The sequence below is a fragment of the Mastomys coucha genome, unplaced genomic scaffold, assembly GCF_008632895.1.
Source record: "Mastomys coucha isolate ucsf_1 unplaced genomic scaffold, UCSF_Mcou_1 pScaffold20, whole genome shotgun sequence".
NCBI classification, from domain to species: domain Eukaryota; kingdom Metazoa; phylum Chordata; class Mammalia; order Rodentia; family Muridae; genus Mastomys; species Mastomys coucha.
The window spans coordinates 113,376,861-113,394,117 of NW_022196903.1; the positions used below are offsets into that span (position 1 = coordinate 113,376,861).

The following is a 17,257-nucleotide window of genomic DNA, read 5'->3' on the forward strand; positions in this document are numbered from 1 at the left end:
GCCCCTTTTATAGGGCCAGGCCTGGTAACTGTGGGGAGGAGCATGCCTGGCTGCTGCCAGGTGTCTGTGGGGGTGGAGTTTATACTGAATGCTAATAGTTTCTCTGTGTAGCCCTGGCTGTCCTGGAACTCACTCTGAGGAACCAGGCTGCCCTCAAACTCAGAAATCCGCCTGCCTGTGCCTCCCAAGTGCTGGGATTAAAGGTGTGTGCCACCACTTCCCTGCTTAAACGACTTTCTTCAACTGCTGGTTCTGTCTGCTGTCTGTGGTGTTGAGATTGCTCCGCTGCTCCCTGTTGTGCTCCAGGTTTGTCCTTCCTTTCAGTTCTTTAACTGGCAGAGAAAACAACCAGTCAAGACCCCTAGTCTGTAAATCATTAGGATTACAAGTGTGTGTCACCAGCATCCACTTATGTTGTCCTGGAGGATCAATTCCAGGGCTTTATGGATGGTAAGCCTTCTACCAACTGAACCACACCATAGAGCCTCCAGTCTGATTTTGATGGTCATGAAAAATAACTAACTGGTGATCAGGGCCCAATGTGAGCAGCTTGTGTCACAGCGGGTGAAGAACGGGGCGAGTTTTTCCACTTATCACTATGTGTCCATCACACATGCCGTGGCACGTGTGTCAGGATGGCACACAAGTGGATGTCAGGACAGTGTTGAGGGGTGGCTTCTTCCTTTCATCCCCAGTTCCAGGCATCAAGCTCAGGTCCTCAGGTTTGGGCAGCAAGTATGAGTCCCTGTGGAGCCATCTAGCCAGTCCCATCTATTTTGAGACACAATTTAGCCCAGGCTGGCCTTATATTTGTGGTGATTGTCCTGTCTCTGCTTTTCAAGGTCTGGGATTTCGGATGTTAGCTGCCACAGCTGGCTTCCTTTAAAGCCCAAAGCTTCTGATTAAACAGGCTTCTCTGTCTCAAAAGGCCTAGGTATAATTAACTACCAGAGCAACGGGAAGACGTGAAGGGATGTGGATAACTTACTAGAGTCATGCTGAGTAGAAGAAACACCCAAACTCCCTGAAACTTGTCTCTCATCCACCCATCCATCCATCCATCCATCCACCCACTCACCCACCCATTAATCCCTCCCTCACTCCCAGTCAGTCCATACACCTCCGCCCACAGTTTACCTACATCTCTCCATCCACCCACTCAGTGATCTCTCTAGCCACAGCCCACCTACCCACTCTACACCCTGGAGATTGATTTTAAGCTGTCAGGCTTTATAGCCAGCACCTTTACTCACTGAGCCACCTCACTGAGGCACCACACTGAGCCACCTCACTGAGCCACCACACTGAGCCACCTCACTGGCCCTTGTGTTTTGAGACAGGGTCTTGTGTAGCTCAGGCTGGCCTCAAATCCCTGCTCCTCTCTAACTTCTACCTTCCTCTAGGGTTACAGGTGGCCACCACCATGCCCTGTGAGATCACATCACTTAGAGTCTTCCTGCTTCTGGCCTCTTCTAGCTTCATCTGTCCCAAGCACCGTTGCTATATTGAGCTCCCAAGCACTCTTGAGTGACTACAGAGGTCTTGCAGCACCCCCTCTGGGATATTAGAATTAATGAGAACAAGAACTTGCTTTTATATCTCAAAAGTAATTTTATTTAGCAGGGCAGTGGGGGTGCATGCCTTTAATTCCATCACTGACAGTTAGGGTGAGGCAGGTGAATCTCTGAGTTCAAGGCCAGCCTCATCTACAAAGGGAGATCTAGGATAGCCAAGGGCATACAGAGAAACTCTGCCTTGAAAAACAAAAACAAACCAAATTATCTTAAAATAATTTAAAATACTAATTTATTTCAGCAATGGCAGGAATTGAAATTATAGCCCAGGGCATGCTGAGAAGCATTATACACTGAGCTACATCTCTACTCTTTTGTTTGTTTGTTTCTTTTTTGTGTTTTTTTTAAAATCATCTCTACTCTTCTCAAACATTTTTTTTTTTCCCCGAGACAGAGTTTCTCTGTACAGCTCTGGCTGTCCTGGCTCAAACAATTTTAAAGTTAAGAGCTTTCAACTAATATGCATTGCTGTGTAGACGTAGTTCTAACAGCCCACGGTCCGGTATATGCTGGAGTGGGAAGAAAGCTCTAGAACTCCTGACCAGGTACTGGCTAAGGTGGGGCTGGACATTCTGGAGGATGTGTCATTTCCGTTTCAGCCAGGTCCCAGATCTTCTGCTGTCTGTCTTCATCTGACAACGTGAAGGTGTACCGCAATAGCGAAACAGATACCGACATGCTGCCTTAGTAATTCAGAGCTTAGCGGTCCATAGAGGTTCTATCCACCAATCCACTCATCCAACAGTCCATCCACTACGTACCTGCTCATCCTCCCAATCTTTCATTGGTTTCAGGTCATAAACTGAGCAGGGAGGCCGTCCATCACTGTCATTGCCTTTGGGGAGGGATTAAAACCCCGGTCTTCTTTCCAGTCCCTTCCAGCCCCTTTACCAGATTCTCCTCTTAATAGCGCAGGCACTCCATACCCGGAGGACACCAGCGCATCAACCTGAACCATTATGCCACCAAGAAGAGTGTGGCAGAGAGCATGCTGGACATGGCGCTCTTTATGTCCAATGCCACGCGGCTGAAAACAGTGCTGGAGCAAGGGCCATTCTTGCAGTACTACACCACCCTCCTCACTCTCTCTCTGCTCCTGCAAGTGGTCATTAGCCTCCTCCTTGTGGTCATCGGTAAGGAGCCCAGCCTGGAGTCAGGCTTTCTGCCTTGGCGCCCCCTGGTGGTAGGAAAGGCCCCTGCATCGCATGTGAAACTTCCCAGCCACCTGGTAACAGAGGTGTTACACCTCTATGCCTAGTAACAGATCTTACACTAAGGGCACCCTTATTCTGTCTTCTCATATCCCATGGGTGGGCACTCCTCGACAGCTGATAAATGACTGACCCTACTAGCTAGTGGCACTTTCTTACGTCCGTTGTATTGTGAGCACACCTCCCCTTGCAGATGATGTTTTTGCTCCCATTGCCCACACACATAGATGCTTCATGTGTTAGAAGACTCAAACACATTTCAGTCCAGTGACTTAATTTCTTCCCGGTAGGTCTCCAAAGCCAGGTTGTCTCCAAATTCATGGGTGGGGAGAGGGAAGCTCCAGGCTTTGGCCCTGCTAGATTGACCCTAACCCACCCACCACCACCATCACCACCCAGCCCGATCTCCTTGTCTCCGCAGCCAAGCTGAACCTGAATGAGGTAGAACACCAATGGCGTTTAAACCAGCTCAACAATGCTGCCACCACCTTAGTCTTCATAACCGTGGTCATCAACATTTTTATCACTGTTTTGGGGGCGCACAAGACAGACTCTGTGGCTGCCAGGACCTTCAGCAATCCTATTTGATGCCTACGTAGGTCCCAGGTGGGTTAGGCGGTAGCCCAGAGGACCTCAGATCCAAGGGCTCCCCACTGACTTTCTCTGCCTCTGGAGGTGTTACAGGCTTGAGCTTCCCACAGTCCATTCACAAGCGCTGGTGTGAAGGAATGGGCCTGCCACAGCAAATGAATCATGAGGGGTACAGGTGTCAGCCTCCCGCACTATGTGCGCCGTGAGTGCTGGGTTATAGGTACAGGCCTCCCACAGTCAGTACATGTACCACGAGGGGGACTTAGTGAAACCCGCACTGAGACCTTTGCTCTCAAGGGGTGACTATCCTTCAGTTCTTTTGCTGTTTGCTTTCGGGCAGCGTGTCTCTTGTAACCCAAGCTAGACTTAAGCTTCCTGTGTAACCAAAGATGACAGGTGCACCACACCCAGCTGGGTTTTAGGCGGACCCCCATCCCCAGCTTGGTTTGGAGTAGAGGGCCAGTGTGGTTAATGTCTGTTGTGGCCTGTTGGCAGGATGGAGCTGTGGTTTCTGTATGGTGCTGTCTTACAGCAGCACAGTAGTTGGCAGGGCTTGCTCCCCTACTGTGACATATGAGCCAGCAACAGCATCCACAATGCTCCCTAGGGACAGGCTGGACGTTGCACTTCAGGGCGTCTGAATCACTCCATTCTTTACTTACGTCAGCTGGTGGACTGGGTGGGAATCCAGTCCTAGGAGCCTCATCCAGCCCCGGCCCTGCATTACCTTTTGTCTGTTTTCCCTGCAGGAGCTGGGTCTAGAGCCACTTCAGCCTCTGTCCCTGACCTGTCAGGCTAACTAGCATTTTCCACAGCCTCCAGGAGAGCTTTAAGGGTAACAAAGATGCCCCTGCCTCTCACCACAGCACCGAGTTAAGGTGTGCCTCTTTACTGGGTGACATAATTGCATCTTGGTCCCGAGGCCTGAGCTTCTTCCAGCAGCAGTAACTCGGTCTGCTAAGGCAACACCTGCACAGCCTGCACACTCTGGTCACACTGCATTCCTTCCCTGTGCTCCAGGCCTCAATGTTCCCTTTCTGCAAAATGGAATCTTATCTATAAAGATATCTGAAATTCCACCAAGTTACTCTTGCTGTCTTCAGTCCTATGGGTTCTAAATCAGGCTGGTGTGTGGATACCCTTATCATCTCTGTCCCCCAAAAGGCTTATTGTCATCTGTATGGTGACAGAGGTCATTGTGCTCCGGATGGCTGAATACACACCTAGCCATTTAAAGAATCTACTATAAACATACTCCGCATTTCACACTAATGATGTCTCTCAGGTGTGTATACAAATGTTTGGGGCTGGAGAGATGGCTCAGCAGTTAAGAGCACTGCTCTTCCAGAGATCCTAAACTAAACTCCCAGCAACCACATGGTGGCTCACAACCATCTGTAATGGAACCCAATGCCCTCTTCTGGCATGCATATGCACATGCAGACAGCATTAAGGCACATGAAACACATTAATCTTTTTTTAATAATTTATTTTCATTTTATGTGCATTGGTATTTTGCTTGCATGTATCTGTGTGAAGGTAGAACTGGAGTTACAGACAGTTGTGAACCACCATGTGGGTGTAGAGAATTGAACCTGGGTTCTCTGGAAGAAACGTTGATCTTAGCCACTGAGCCATCTCTCCAGCAATGGAACACATAAATCTTTTTTTCGAAACAGGGTTTCTCTGTGTAGCCCTGGCTGTCCTGGAACTCACTCTGTAGATCAGGCTGGCCTCAAACTCAGAAATCCACCTGCCTCTGCCTCCCAAGTGCTGGGATTAAAGGTGTGTGCCACCACTGACCAGCCACATACATCTTAACAACAAAAATACAGATTTTCGGCTGATGAAAAGGTTAGTGAGCAAAGGGCCTTGCTGCCAAGCCTGAGGACCCCCCCATATGGTTTGGAGGGAGGAGAACTAACCACTGAAAGCTGCCCTCTGACCCCCACCACTGTGGCAATGCATACACCACACACACTCTAAATGAATACATTTAATTTTTTGGTTTTTTGAATCCAGACCAGGCTGGATTCAAACCCACAGAGATTTACTTGCCTCTGGCTCTGGAGTGCTGAGATTAAAGGCATGCACCACTAAACCTGGCTAAAAACATTGAAGGAAGAAAAAGGGAGAAGTGAGGGGAGAAGTAGAGAGATGGCTGAGTAGTTAAGAGCACCAGCTACTCTGCCAGAAGTTCTGGGTTCAATTCCCAGCACCCACCTGGTGACCTACAACCACCTGTAACTCCAGTTCCAGGGAATCTGACGCCCTCTCCTGGCCTCTTTGGGCACCAGGCACACAAGTGGTACACAGACATGCAGGCAAAACACCCCCACACGGAAACTCTTTAAATTCTTTTGTCTAGGTCAAACATAACTAGGAAGGCCAACTCACACTTGCAGAGCCTTAGTAGGGCATCTTTAATTGACACAGAAAAGATTTCCTTATGTTTATCTATTTACTTTTGACAGTTTCTTGCTAAGTAGCCTCGGCTGGCCTTGTTCTCCTGATCTTCCCATGTTAGCTTCCCAAATGCTGGGGTTGCAGCTATACGGTTCTAGCTTGTCTTCCTCACTTGGGCAGGGGCTTTCTAGTCGAGATCACAACCTGGTCTGCTGAGACTAGTAGACACAGGACACTACTGTGTCCTTCCCAAGAGCAGCACAGAAAACTTGTCCCTTCCGCCTGCAAGCACTGAGCCAGGAGTCAAGGCAGAAGGGAAGGGATGGATGGATGGTCCTTAGCCTGTCATTGAGCAGACAGCTGAGGGACAGGAATGGCTTAGGGACACCCCTGGCTCTTCCACTCAACCCTTTCCTACCTCAAGTGGGCAAGAAAGAGACAGCTATTTGTTTCCTAAGACGCTGACTTTAATACCCCCCTCCCTCTCCCCACCCACGGCACTTTCCTTTCTCTTAAGGCAGATGGTAAGGAGGTAACAGACGTCAGACACAAGGCACTAGACCTGGGAGGGAGGAGGTGAGTAGGGTGGGAGAGGCCCAGGGGGATCCTAGTCCTCAGGACAGAGCAGGAGGGCTGCCGCCACCAGCTCTGGCCTTCTAGCACAGTGCCAAAAGTTTATGGCTTTAGAGAGAAGCTTGGAGCCCCAGCCGTTCTACTGCAGCCCGAGCCTGCTTCCTATGTGCCTTTTCTAAAGGGCGGAGGGCTGAGCAGGGGTGGGGGGAGAAACAGCCGCCACCCATAAACAGAACCACCCTGCCCTTCTGACTGCTTCAAAGAAAGACCCAGTGGGTTCCCAGAGGGCCCCACCCTGGATGTGCCAAGCTCTGCTCCTGGCATTCAGAGCCCATCACGTGGGTCCTGCAGCTCCAAATGCTGCACTCTGGATTCACAACATAGTGGTCAGGCTCTGCAGAGTGGCCCTGCTGCATACCCACAAGCCATTTCTCACAGCAGAAAGATGGTGCTCTGACCCCCTCACCTCCCCTTCACAGACTGAGTTTAATACCCAGCATCCAATGCACCACTGGTGAAGCAGCAACAGCAGCAGTGAAAAGTCCCCAGCCAGGGAGCACCGGGGTCATCAGCCCAGGTAAGTTTGTGACATCAGGTGGACAGAAGGGGTTTTGAGCTGCTCTCCACGAAACTTAGCCATTTTCCAGTTCTAACCCCGCTCCGGTTCTTGCCTCCCCACACCTCACCCTGCCCTTTATCTGAGGGCCGGGTTTCACCTCCTTATCTCCTCAGGAACGAGAGGTTGGGCTCTGTCTGCAGGAGGGCAAAGCCACGAGGGCACTAGGCTTGCAATATATACATTTTCTTCCCTTTTGACACTCTCTGCTGCTTGAGCTCATCCCTAAGTCTCTCTTAAGTAGTTGACAGGCTATTCATGTCACCTTTGGTGATGCCTTCTTATTCTCTCCAGGTCTTACCTGGCAGGACGGCCAAAGGAGAAAGGGCATTTCTCTTCTTGCTTGACCTTGCCGGTTCTACATAGCCCATATGTGAGACACGCCGGAGAATGGGCCCACTGGCCACCCATTGCCACCCGACACCTCACTGTAGTAGGAAAATGCCACCAGTGTTGGGTTTCTAGTCTGGAGAACCCTCTGTCTGTCTGTCCGACTTGGGTTGATGGCCTGACTGGTTTAAGGCCAGCTGTTAGTAGCCACCAGGAGAGAGTCGTGGCCTTGGAAGGCACAGGCTGGGGCCTGGAGCTGGAAGAACTCTGGATGAGACCAGCACCTCAGAGTGGGTCTGAGGTCTGCAGTGTACAGCTTCACCCGGGACGGTGCTGGATCTAGACAGAAGTCTTCATTCTCTGTTAAAAAAAAATTACCCACCTCCCCCCACCACCCCAAATAAAATCTGTCCCACTGAAGTTTCTGGTTCACAGTCACCACCCCCTGTGAGGAGTGCTGGGCTGTGGAAGTGCACCCTAGTGGACGAGATGGTGCTCCACTCAAGCAGGTGTTGTCTTCCTGACCTCACTGCCCAGCCTCTGCAGCCCTTCCATCTCTGAGCGGCAGAGGAGCCTTGGCGATCGATGGATCGCTGGTCCCTGCCTGAAGGGACAGCTCCCGATGGAGTGGGCAATTAGTGCTGAGGCTTGGTTCCTCAGAATCCCTCCACAGCAGCAGCTAGCAGCGAGCAGGGGTCAACTGCAAGTCAAGGAGCTGTAAGCAGCTGGTGTCACGGCATCTTCATTTGGCGACGGTTCCACATGCCTCGCTTGGAATGGAAGTGATGGAAGAAGTTCCTGAGGGAGAGCCGTTCCACTTCCAGGCCTGCTTGGAGAATTCTGGAGGGGAGAGGGCAGTGTGAGCCAGCGGAGGTAGACTCGCAACAGGACCCAGGCAACAGGCACCCAGGAGCAACGGGGCCCCTGAGGGACCCACCCTTCCACGTGTTAGTCAGACCCTGTCTTCCGTTCTCTGGTTGCTTCCTTCAAGCAAGCCAGGTACAGTGGAGCCAGCCTGCTTGGGTTGCAGTCCCAGCTGTGTGACTCAGAAAGCTGTCTATCAAAGATGCTCTCTCTTTCTAAAAGACAAGTTTATAAATCTGTATCTATATATACATACTGTCCTCTCTAATTACTCTCTCTTGCTCTTTCTCTCTCTCTCTCTCTCTCTCTCTCTCTCTCTCTCTCTCTCTCTCTCTCTCTCTGACGGATTTGCATCTGCAGCATGCAGAACAGTTTCCAGCACACACCAATTGTGTTTACAGGAGGATTTCAGCAGACAGGAACTGGAGAATCCACCCACAGACTTTTTTCCTGTTCCTGTTTGTTTGTTGTGGGAAATCATCCTGTCATGTAACCCAGCCTGGCCTCAAACTCAAGATTTTCTTCTGCTTCATTCTCCTGAAAATTGGGATTACAGGGGCGTGCTACACGGTGCTGGGGGGTCAACCCCAAGGTCTCACACAGGCTAGGCAACACTTTCATCTGCACAGTCAGCAATGGCGAGGTCTCTTTTCTAGGAGGCCACCGCAGCTAAAGGCAACCAGAAGCGGCCATTTCCTCAGGTCGTAAAGACGGCAGGAGGGTTAAGAACTATTTTGGAGGTCTGCATCAAAGCACAGAGCCCAGTATGAAGGTTATACACGGCAGTAACCGCTACACTGGGTCCCATCTGCTTTGGGGTCTACCATGATGTGGCTCCCTGTGACTGTTTTTTGACACGAGCTCTCTGAAACTCTCCCCACCCCACCTTTAACTCAGTATTTCAACGTTCCTTTTTTTCCCCCCTTCAGCGGGAAATCAAAGCTGGTCCAGTTTTTAGGTCTTTGATGCTTTACAGGGAGAAAGAGAAGGGACAAGTGGTAACTGCCCTTCATGACCGGTTTCCTCTCTGAGAAGCAGCGATGACTGCACAGAGCACAGGAGTTTGATGATGAGGAGAAATGCCTTGGGCAATGAGATCTGCCAATTATAATAACCCAGGGGTTGGTGGCTGTACCCTGCTACTTGCCTCAGGAGCAGCATTGCCCCTGGTGCCTCTGGTCTCATTCCCTTTTCCTTCTATGGACACCCTTCTGGCAGTTAGAGGCTTGCTTTCCCCTTTAGGTCATATCTCAAGGTTGCAACCTCTCTTTCCCCTTCTCTTGGGCACGAACATCTTGAAAAAGGACTCACATGCAAATGTGGGAGAGACATCCTCAGGGCTGTCTCCTCCCGCAGCCTGGCATCCTGCACAGTCCTGCTTCTGGCTGGAACCCTTTCCAGGCTCACCTGCTGAATCCACTGCTCCCCTGAGCCCTCCCATTTCTCTTTTTTCCTTTCTTTTCTGGAGAGACGCAGGACTAAGGTGGGAGTCTTGCTGTGTAGCCCAGGCTGGCCTTGAACTTATGACAATCTTCCTGCCTCCAGCTTCCCAAGTGGGTGGGGTCAGCAGCATATGCCACCACACTAGGCTAAGGATGCTAATGTATGAGTGTATGCAAATGCATGATGTGTGCTGGGCTATGTGCTTCAGTCTGTCTTAGTTCCAGGCTGTTTCTCTCTCTGCTTCCTGGTCTGCCCGAGCTGTCAGGAGCTCCTGTCTGCAGGAATGCTGAGATGCCCTCCCAGACAATGAACCCCCAAGCCAAATCTTCTTCCCCTAAGTTGCTTCAGTCAGGTACTGTGTCACAATGATGACGAGAGTAGCAGACCACACACACACACACACACACACACACACCTGTGCATATATTGCATATGTACATTTTTTTCTTTAGTACTGAGTTTAATACCCAAAATTGAGTCTAAGGCCTCAACTCATGCTGAGCAAGTGCTCTATATGCCTAGCCCTCCTCCTCTTCTCTGAGACTATTACTTCTTTTCAAAACCCCCTCCTTCCTCACCTCCAGGAATCCAGGACACTCCCCCCCCCATATTCAATAGTCATTTAAGGATCCATACTTGCTTATTTTGCTGGCCAACTCACTCCTGACCTTTGGCTTGTTTCCCAGCATCCTCTACAGCTTTTGGCCTCTCCTCCAGCAGCTATGGCTGGAAAGAGCATAGTATCTGGCTGGGAGAATGCTCATCTTATCCTGGGCTAGGAGAATGCTCAGCCTGAGGGCTCCTCTGGTCCAAAGAACATCATTTTCATTATCTAGCTCCAGGCTATTGTTTTACCCCTGACAACACAACCAACCACTCACACCGTGACACACAGCGGAGGTATCATCCCCCTCTGCTGGATGCACAACGTCAGTGTCAGTGAAGCTCACCTCCTGGAGAGTATACTTCCATAAACTTTCCTGTGCCCTGGGAATCTGCAGCAAAGTTCTGTGGCACTGGCCTCGCTGCCCTGAGGGACCCTGGCACTAACAGATCCCTAGAGGCCCTCCTCCAGTGTCACCTGTCCAGCAGCTCCCAGTCCTCCCCTCCCCAGCGGTCTCTGAACTCCTTGGTGTTCATGCCCCCGATCTTGTCCAGGTCTGACTTGTAGATGCCGAGCAGTCCAAATCCATTTACTTCCCAGTAGCCTGCGGACAGACAAGACAAGATGAGCTGGACATTGTGTTCCCACAGGCTCTGCTGGTAGAGACTGGGGTGGCAGAGGCAGAGAGCTGATAGCTAAGGAAGTCCCTGGCCTGTCTGGGGGAAGCCCCCCATCCCCCAACAAGGCTTGGGATCAAACATAGCTGTGACCATGGCTGGTGTCACAACCCGACTGCAGCCCAGCAGCTAGGATGTGACCCCAGCAGCCCTTCTCATCTACTTCCTCTCTCTACTTTCCTGTCTTCCTGGGCACAACACCCAGCATGCAGCAGATACTTCATGAATGTCAGCTGAGTGCTTGCCGGGGAGGAGGACACTGCCACCGCTTTGCCTGCTGCTGTGGCTGTCAATAGAGCCTGGGGTCTATCCAAAGCTCAAACAGGACAGGAAGGCAGGATGGGAGAGATGCTGATGCTTAGACACAAACTTCTCCAGCCTTGGTGTTAGATGCCAAGGTCAGAGGGTATCGACTCCTCCCTCGTCCAGGGCGAGGCTCACCCTCAGGCCACTGTGGGGTGGCCCCACAGTGCAGCCGCATCACCATGGGGGCAAAGGCCATCTTGCCCTCCACGCAGTGCTTCCGGATGGTATCAATGATTCCTGCTGGGAAGTGGATGTGCAGGTCACAGAGGAAGACAATGCTGTGTGGATCCTGGGGATGGAGAAGACAAGGTCAGCAGACCTCTGGACCAGCGCTGGGAGACTGGAACGACTGACAGCTCACACAAAGCTAAACACTGGGCAAATTTCCACAGGGCTTTTGTAGCAGGGCTTGGTGAATTCAGACTCCTCCCTCCTACTCTTTCTGTTGAGACAGAGTCATGCTATCTTGCAAAGACTCACCTGGCATTTGTGCAGTCCAGGTTGGCCTTAACTCATGATCCTCCTGACTAGTCTCCAGAGAGCTGGAATTATAGGTATGTATCAATACCTAACTTTTGTCCCGTGTTTTATGGAGTCTGAGGATTCTAACAATTGGGAAAATACTTCCTTGTCTTTTACTTAGTTCCCTGTAGAGCTGGGTCTGCAATGTAGTGCCAAGGATGCTCCTTGCTGTGGTTTGGAGGTATCTGCCAAGGGCTATGTGATAAAGGCTTGCTTTCCAGCCTTGGGAACCTGTAGGAGGTGAGACTTAGCAGGAAGAATTTAGATCACTAGGAGGTACAAGGATATTGGGGTCCCAGCTCCTTTCTCTTTCACTTTCTGGTGCCATGAGGTGAGCAGTGTCCTCTGCCATGATTCATGGCACCACAGGCCCCAAAGCAACAGGGCTAAGCGACCATGAACCAGATGAACCTGTCCTCAGAGCTCGGACTATAGCTCAGTGGAAGAAGGGTGCTTGCCTCGCTTGAGTACGGTTCCAAGCATGGCAAACAATAAGTAACAAATTTCATCTTCATTTAATTCAGTGTGCTGATTGTTTTATTTTTTTCCAACAAGCTAGGGTCATCTAGGAAAAAGGAAACTCAAAGAAAGAAAATGTCTCCATCAGACTGAACTGTGAGCAAGCCTGCACGGTGTTTTCTTGATCCATGATTGATTGTGGGAAGGTGCAGACCCTGGTAGGTGGTACCATCCCTGGGTGGTGGCCCTGAGTTGTATGAGAGAGCAAGATGAAGAGCTAGAGAGATAGCTCTCAGTGCTTAAGAGCACTGGAGGTTCTTCCAGAGGTCTTGGGTTGGATTCCCAGCACCTACATGGCAGCCTGCAACCATCTGAAATGGCTTTTAATTTAAAAAATTAAAATGAGGGCTGGAGAGATGGCTCAGCGGTTAAGAAGAGGACCTGAGTTCAATGCTCAGCCACCACATGATATAGATGGCTCACAACCATCTGTAATGGGATCTGATGCTCTCTTTTGTCTGATTTTCTCTTCTGGCATGCAAATAGAGCACTCATATCCATAAAATATGTAAATAAATGAATCCTTTTTAAAAAATTAAAGCTGCCTACACAGAGAAACCCTGTCTCAAAAAAACAAAAACAAAAACAAAAACAAAACAACAATAACAAAAAAAATTAAAGCTGAGCAAGCTAGGAAGAGCAAGCCCGTAAGCACCTTCCCTCCTTGGTTCCTTCCAATACCCGTCAATGATCCACCGCGATCTAGATGTGTGAACCAATCAACCCTTCCCTCCCCAAGTTGCTTTTGGTCATGGTGTTTATCACAGCAACAGGAAGCAAACAAGGATGCTCAGGTTATCTTGTGATAGTAATGGAATGTGACAAGCATAGTCCTAGGTCCCAACCCCTGTTCTATCAAGCTTTACACCTTCTAACTGTCTCTCTGTCTCCTAACTAGTCTCCTGATCACCCAAGCCCCCCCTGAAACCCTGAAACACTGAAACTCTATTACCTTCACTAGGTCTATGCCAGCCTGCAGTCCAGCAGAGCGCTCAAAGTTTCCACTCAGCTTCAGGTACTGGTAGCTGCAGGAAGCGAAGAAATGCCAGACAGAGTGTGAGGATTCAGCTGTAGGAGCCCCGAAGAAAGTTGGAAGGCACACAATAGAGACAGTGGGTAGGAGCTGGGTATTGGTACTCAGGAGAGCTGGCTGCGGCTTCTGGTTCCACTCTGAGCGGCGGTCCTGGGACAGCAGCCATCCTGGGACAGCAGGGATGTGAAAAGCAGCTGCTGCCAGAGGTCTCCCTTACCTCCGCAGTCTGGACCTCTTCAGAGCCATCTCCACATCCATGTCCTCGCTGCTATAGTCCGTGATAATGATGCTGAAATGCGAGTCTCCAGTGACTTGGGACAGGCTCTCCATATCTCTGATGAACTGCTGCACCCAGCGAGCCTGGTTCTTCACTATCCAGGTAGGCCAGGCAAGGAGAAAACAACAAGAGTTAAGGAAAGGTGAACATCTCTCAGCTCCCACCCAAGCCAGCAGTTCCGTCAACATTTACGGGGGAATGGGGATGGGGGTGGGTATAAGGTAACCTCAGGAATCCCTTAGCACACAGAATCCATTAGCATGTAGCACAGAGACCCTAAGAAGGGGCGGAGCTCGCCAGGCACTGGGGCTTCTACAGCTCAGCTCCCTCGGCACCTCCTCGGCATTGCCTGGAAGACAGTCTTGGGTGGGACTCCTCCCAGCAACCCTGCCCAGCTTTAACAGGCCTGCTATCTACCATCTTACTCATACTGTTCATCTCTCATCCTTCATGGTTACACTGTTACACATTGTCTTATGTTTTCCTTCCTCATTATAAAGACCACTCTAGGGCAGGAAGTGTGGCTTGGTGTGTTGCTTAGCATGTGGCAGGCCCTGGATTTGATCTCCAATACGTCCCCTCCCCCATCAAAATAAATCCCACTCTGTATAATGCCCTCACTCTTATTTCTTTAACAACAATCCAAGTTGATGCTCACATCCAATCAGATCAGAAAACCTATACAACAGAGAGTACTGGCCTCAACTCAGCATCAGATCTCAATCCCACTGTGCGCTAACCACACAACAAACGCTCCATTTGTTTTCTTTTAGGAACCCAGTTGGGAGATCAAATCAAGAAAACAGACACAGTGCCCGTGGCAGGCACCAGGAGCCCACCCTGCTAAGGCTTACCAGGCACAATAAAGTGGACCACAGCTCGATGGTTCCAGGAGAAGCCTTGGGGCCAGCATAGCTTGGGTTCTGGATCCTGGGCATTCAGGACATGTCTGTGACCGCTGCGTGGGCTCCAGAGCAGGCCCTGCAGGTTCCGAGCTTCTGCGTCTTCCTTGCCCACGGAGTCACTGCCCCGCCAGCCTCGAGTGGACACGTACTCTGAGAGCCGCACCAGGCGTTGGCCATCCAGCAGTTCAAGCTCCAGGAGGTAGCGGCCCCCGCGCAGCCGGTCCTGGCGCTTCTCCACATTCACAATGCGCTGCAGCTGGTATCTCCTGCGGCACAGAAGGCAACTAGAATGAGCAGAGGGCATATGGTAGAAGTCCGCAGGGCCAGTTGTCAGAGATCCTGCTTCTCGTCTTTGCTTTGCCAGCTGTTAGCTGTAGAGGCCCGTACAAGATATATCACCTGCCCAAGCCTTGCTGCCTCATGTAGCTCCTGAAGCACATGGAGGCCTTCAAAGCACTAAGGCTCACTGTACAAGCAGTCTTGGCGATAGACTCCTTGAGAATCGGCCCACATTAAGAAAAGTCATTGAAATGATAGGCATTATTACACCTTCAGTAACTCTGAACATTAATGGTCTCAATTCTCCAGTCCAAAAAAAAAAACCAACAACAACAACAACAACAACAACAAAACAGGATAACAGAATGGATTAAACTACAGGATCTAGGGACTGGAGAGATAGCTCAGTGGTTAAAAGTGCCTGCGGCTCTTTCAGAGAACCTGAGTTGGTTCCCTGAACCCATGCCAGGTGAATTACAGTCATGCAGCTCCAGGGGATCTGCCAGGCTTTTCCAAACACAGAGGGCATCTGTAGCCACACAACCCCTGCCCCCCATAGACATACAACTTAGAATAAATCTTGGGTCTGAAGAGATGACCCAGCAGTTAAGAGTACGGGGTACTCTTCCAGAGGACTTGTATTGAATTTCTGGCACACACAGCAGCTCGCAACCAGCAGTAGGGGAGCCAACACCTTCTTCTGGACTCTGCAGGCACCATACACATGTGGTACATGGGCATACATATAGACAAAAGAGTCACACACAGAAAGGAAAAATAAGGGTAAAAAATGTTTTGTTCTTTCTTTTATGAGACAGAGTTTCTCGGTGTAGCCCAGACTGTCCTGGAATTCACTTCTTAGGCTAGGCGGACCTTGAACCTAGAGATCCGCCTGCCTCTGCTCCGGAGTGCTGGGATCAAAATAAATCTTAAACAACAACAAACTCTATTCATCTATTTGCTGCCTCCAAGAAGTACATCTCTCTGTCAAATAAAGATCCTTATGGTGAAAGGATGGCAAAGGTGTTCCAACGAAATGACCCAGGAAAGAGGTGCTACTGTAATATCCAAAAACATAGGCCTCGACCCAAAACTACCCAGAAGAGATGAAGGTCACTTCACACAGGTTAAGGGAAAAATCCACCGAGTGGATACTAGCTTTACACACACTCACCTGACGGGTACTCAACACAACAAACCCCCTTAGAGGTAGATCAACAGAGAGGGACGAGGGAACCTGAAAACACATCAGGCATCTACAGTCAACTGATTTGCAGTGAAGGCAGCAGGACACGCCTTGTCTGGGGGACACACTGCATGTGCAGAGGGATAAAACCAAGCCCACATTTCTCACCACTCAAAAATCAACTCTAAGTCACCGGGCTGAAACATCTCTACTCTATTTAGGACTAGAAATGACAGTACGACAAAAGAAAGCAGCCGGTGATGCTTCAGGACATTGCTCTGAGCAAAGAATTAGTAAAGATGAGCCTCAAAGTACACAGGCAACAAAAAAGCCAAAATAAACGAGACAGACAGAATGGAGGAAGAATGAAGACTAGACATCCAGGTGAACAGCCTCTACAGATGGGGAGGAAATCTCAGTGGAGTGGAGCTGCCGGTCTCTGTCCAAGCAACAGCTCACCAGGCCTTCAGGTGGGGATTGAACTCATGCCCTTAAAGTTTTCACAGTTAATGCTCTTACCCACAGTGTACCTCTCTCCCCAAGAACAGATAACTTTTGAAAGAAAGTGTACAGCCAGCATGATCTATATTCCAGGCCAACAAGACTTGGTCTCAAAACTCTCTCTCTCCCTCACCCCTCCCAAAACAACAACAACAACAACAAAAAACAGGTATATGCCTATAATTCCAGAATTTGGGAGGCAGAAACAAGAGGGTTTTTTTTGTCTGTTTTGTTTTTTAAAGTATTTTATTTTATTTTTTAAAAGATTTATTTATTTATTATATGTAAGTACACTGTAGCTGTCTTCAGACACACCAGAAGAGGGCATCAGATCCCATTATGGATGGTTGTGAGCCACCATGTGGTTGCTGGGATTTGAACTCAGGACCTCTGGAGGAGCAGTCAGTGCTCTTAACCGCTGAGCCATCTCTCCAGCCTCAGAAGGAAGAGTTTTGCTTTAAGAGTCCAAGGCCACCTGGCAGTGGTGGCGCATGCCTTTAATCCCAGCACTTGGGAGGCAGAGGCAGGCGTATTTCTGAGTTCAGGGCCAGCCTGGTCTACACAGTGAGTTCCAGGACAGCCAGGGCTACACAGAGAAACCCTGACTTGAAAAACTAAAAAAAGAAGAAAAAAAAAAAAGAGTCCAAGGCCAGCCTCACCCTCATAGTGAGGAGTTTCAGACCAGTCAAGTCCACATATAAAATCAAAGTGCCAGGCATGGTAGCATACACCTAATCCTAGCACTTAGGAAGAGGACACAGAAGGGATGGGGACACACATACACACATACACACACACACACACACACACACACACACATACACACACATACACACACAC

The 17,257-nt window shown here is 49.9% G+C and overlaps 2 protein-coding genes across 6 annotated transcripts in view; one reads left to right on the forward strand and one right to left on the reverse strand.

Moving 5' to 3' along the window:
• The window catches only part of Ninj2 (ninjurin 2), a 113,041-nt gene extending 105,320 nt beyond the window's left edge, over nucleotides 1-7,721 (forward strand). For 3 of the 4 annotated variants that reach the window (XR_004122279.1, XR_004122278.1, XR_004122280.1), the window contains exons 3-6: nucleotides 2,485-2,707; nucleotides 3,207-3,391; nucleotides 6,835-6,932; nucleotides 7,266-7,721. Coding sequence is in view for 1 of the 4 variants with exons in the window: in XM_031383216.1 (XP_031239076.1) it covers nucleotides 2,563-2,707; nucleotides 3,207-3,373 (312 nt within the window). In the remaining 3 variants the exon portion in view is untranslated. Of the gene's footprint in view, nucleotides 1-2,484; nucleotides 2,708-3,206; nucleotides 3,392-4,125; nucleotides 4,451-6,834; nucleotides 6,933-7,265 lie in introns of those variants that run through there. The other variant, XM_031383216.1, reaches the window with a different exon arrangement.
• B4galnt3 (beta-1,4-N-acetyl-galactosaminyltransferase 3) overlaps nucleotides 5,770-17,257 on the reverse strand; it is a 102,149-nt gene continuing 90,661 nt past the window's right edge. For both annotated transcript variants that reach the window (XM_031383215.1, XM_031383214.1), the window contains exons 15-20: nucleotides 14,401-14,717; nucleotides 13,487-13,640; nucleotides 13,189-13,261; nucleotides 11,331-11,484; nucleotides 10,690-10,816; nucleotides 5,770-8,141 (exon numbers count right to left, since the gene is read on the reverse strand). In XM_031383215.1, coding sequence (XP_031239075.1) covers nucleotides 8,033-8,141; nucleotides 10,690-10,816; nucleotides 11,331-11,484; nucleotides 13,189-13,261; nucleotides 13,487-13,640; nucleotides 14,401-14,717 — 934 coding nt within the window. In that variant the 3' untranslated portion in view covers nucleotides 5,770-8,032. The remainder of the gene's footprint in view (nucleotides 8,142-10,689; nucleotides 10,817-11,330; nucleotides 11,485-13,188; nucleotides 13,262-13,486; nucleotides 13,641-14,400; nucleotides 14,718-17,257) is intronic.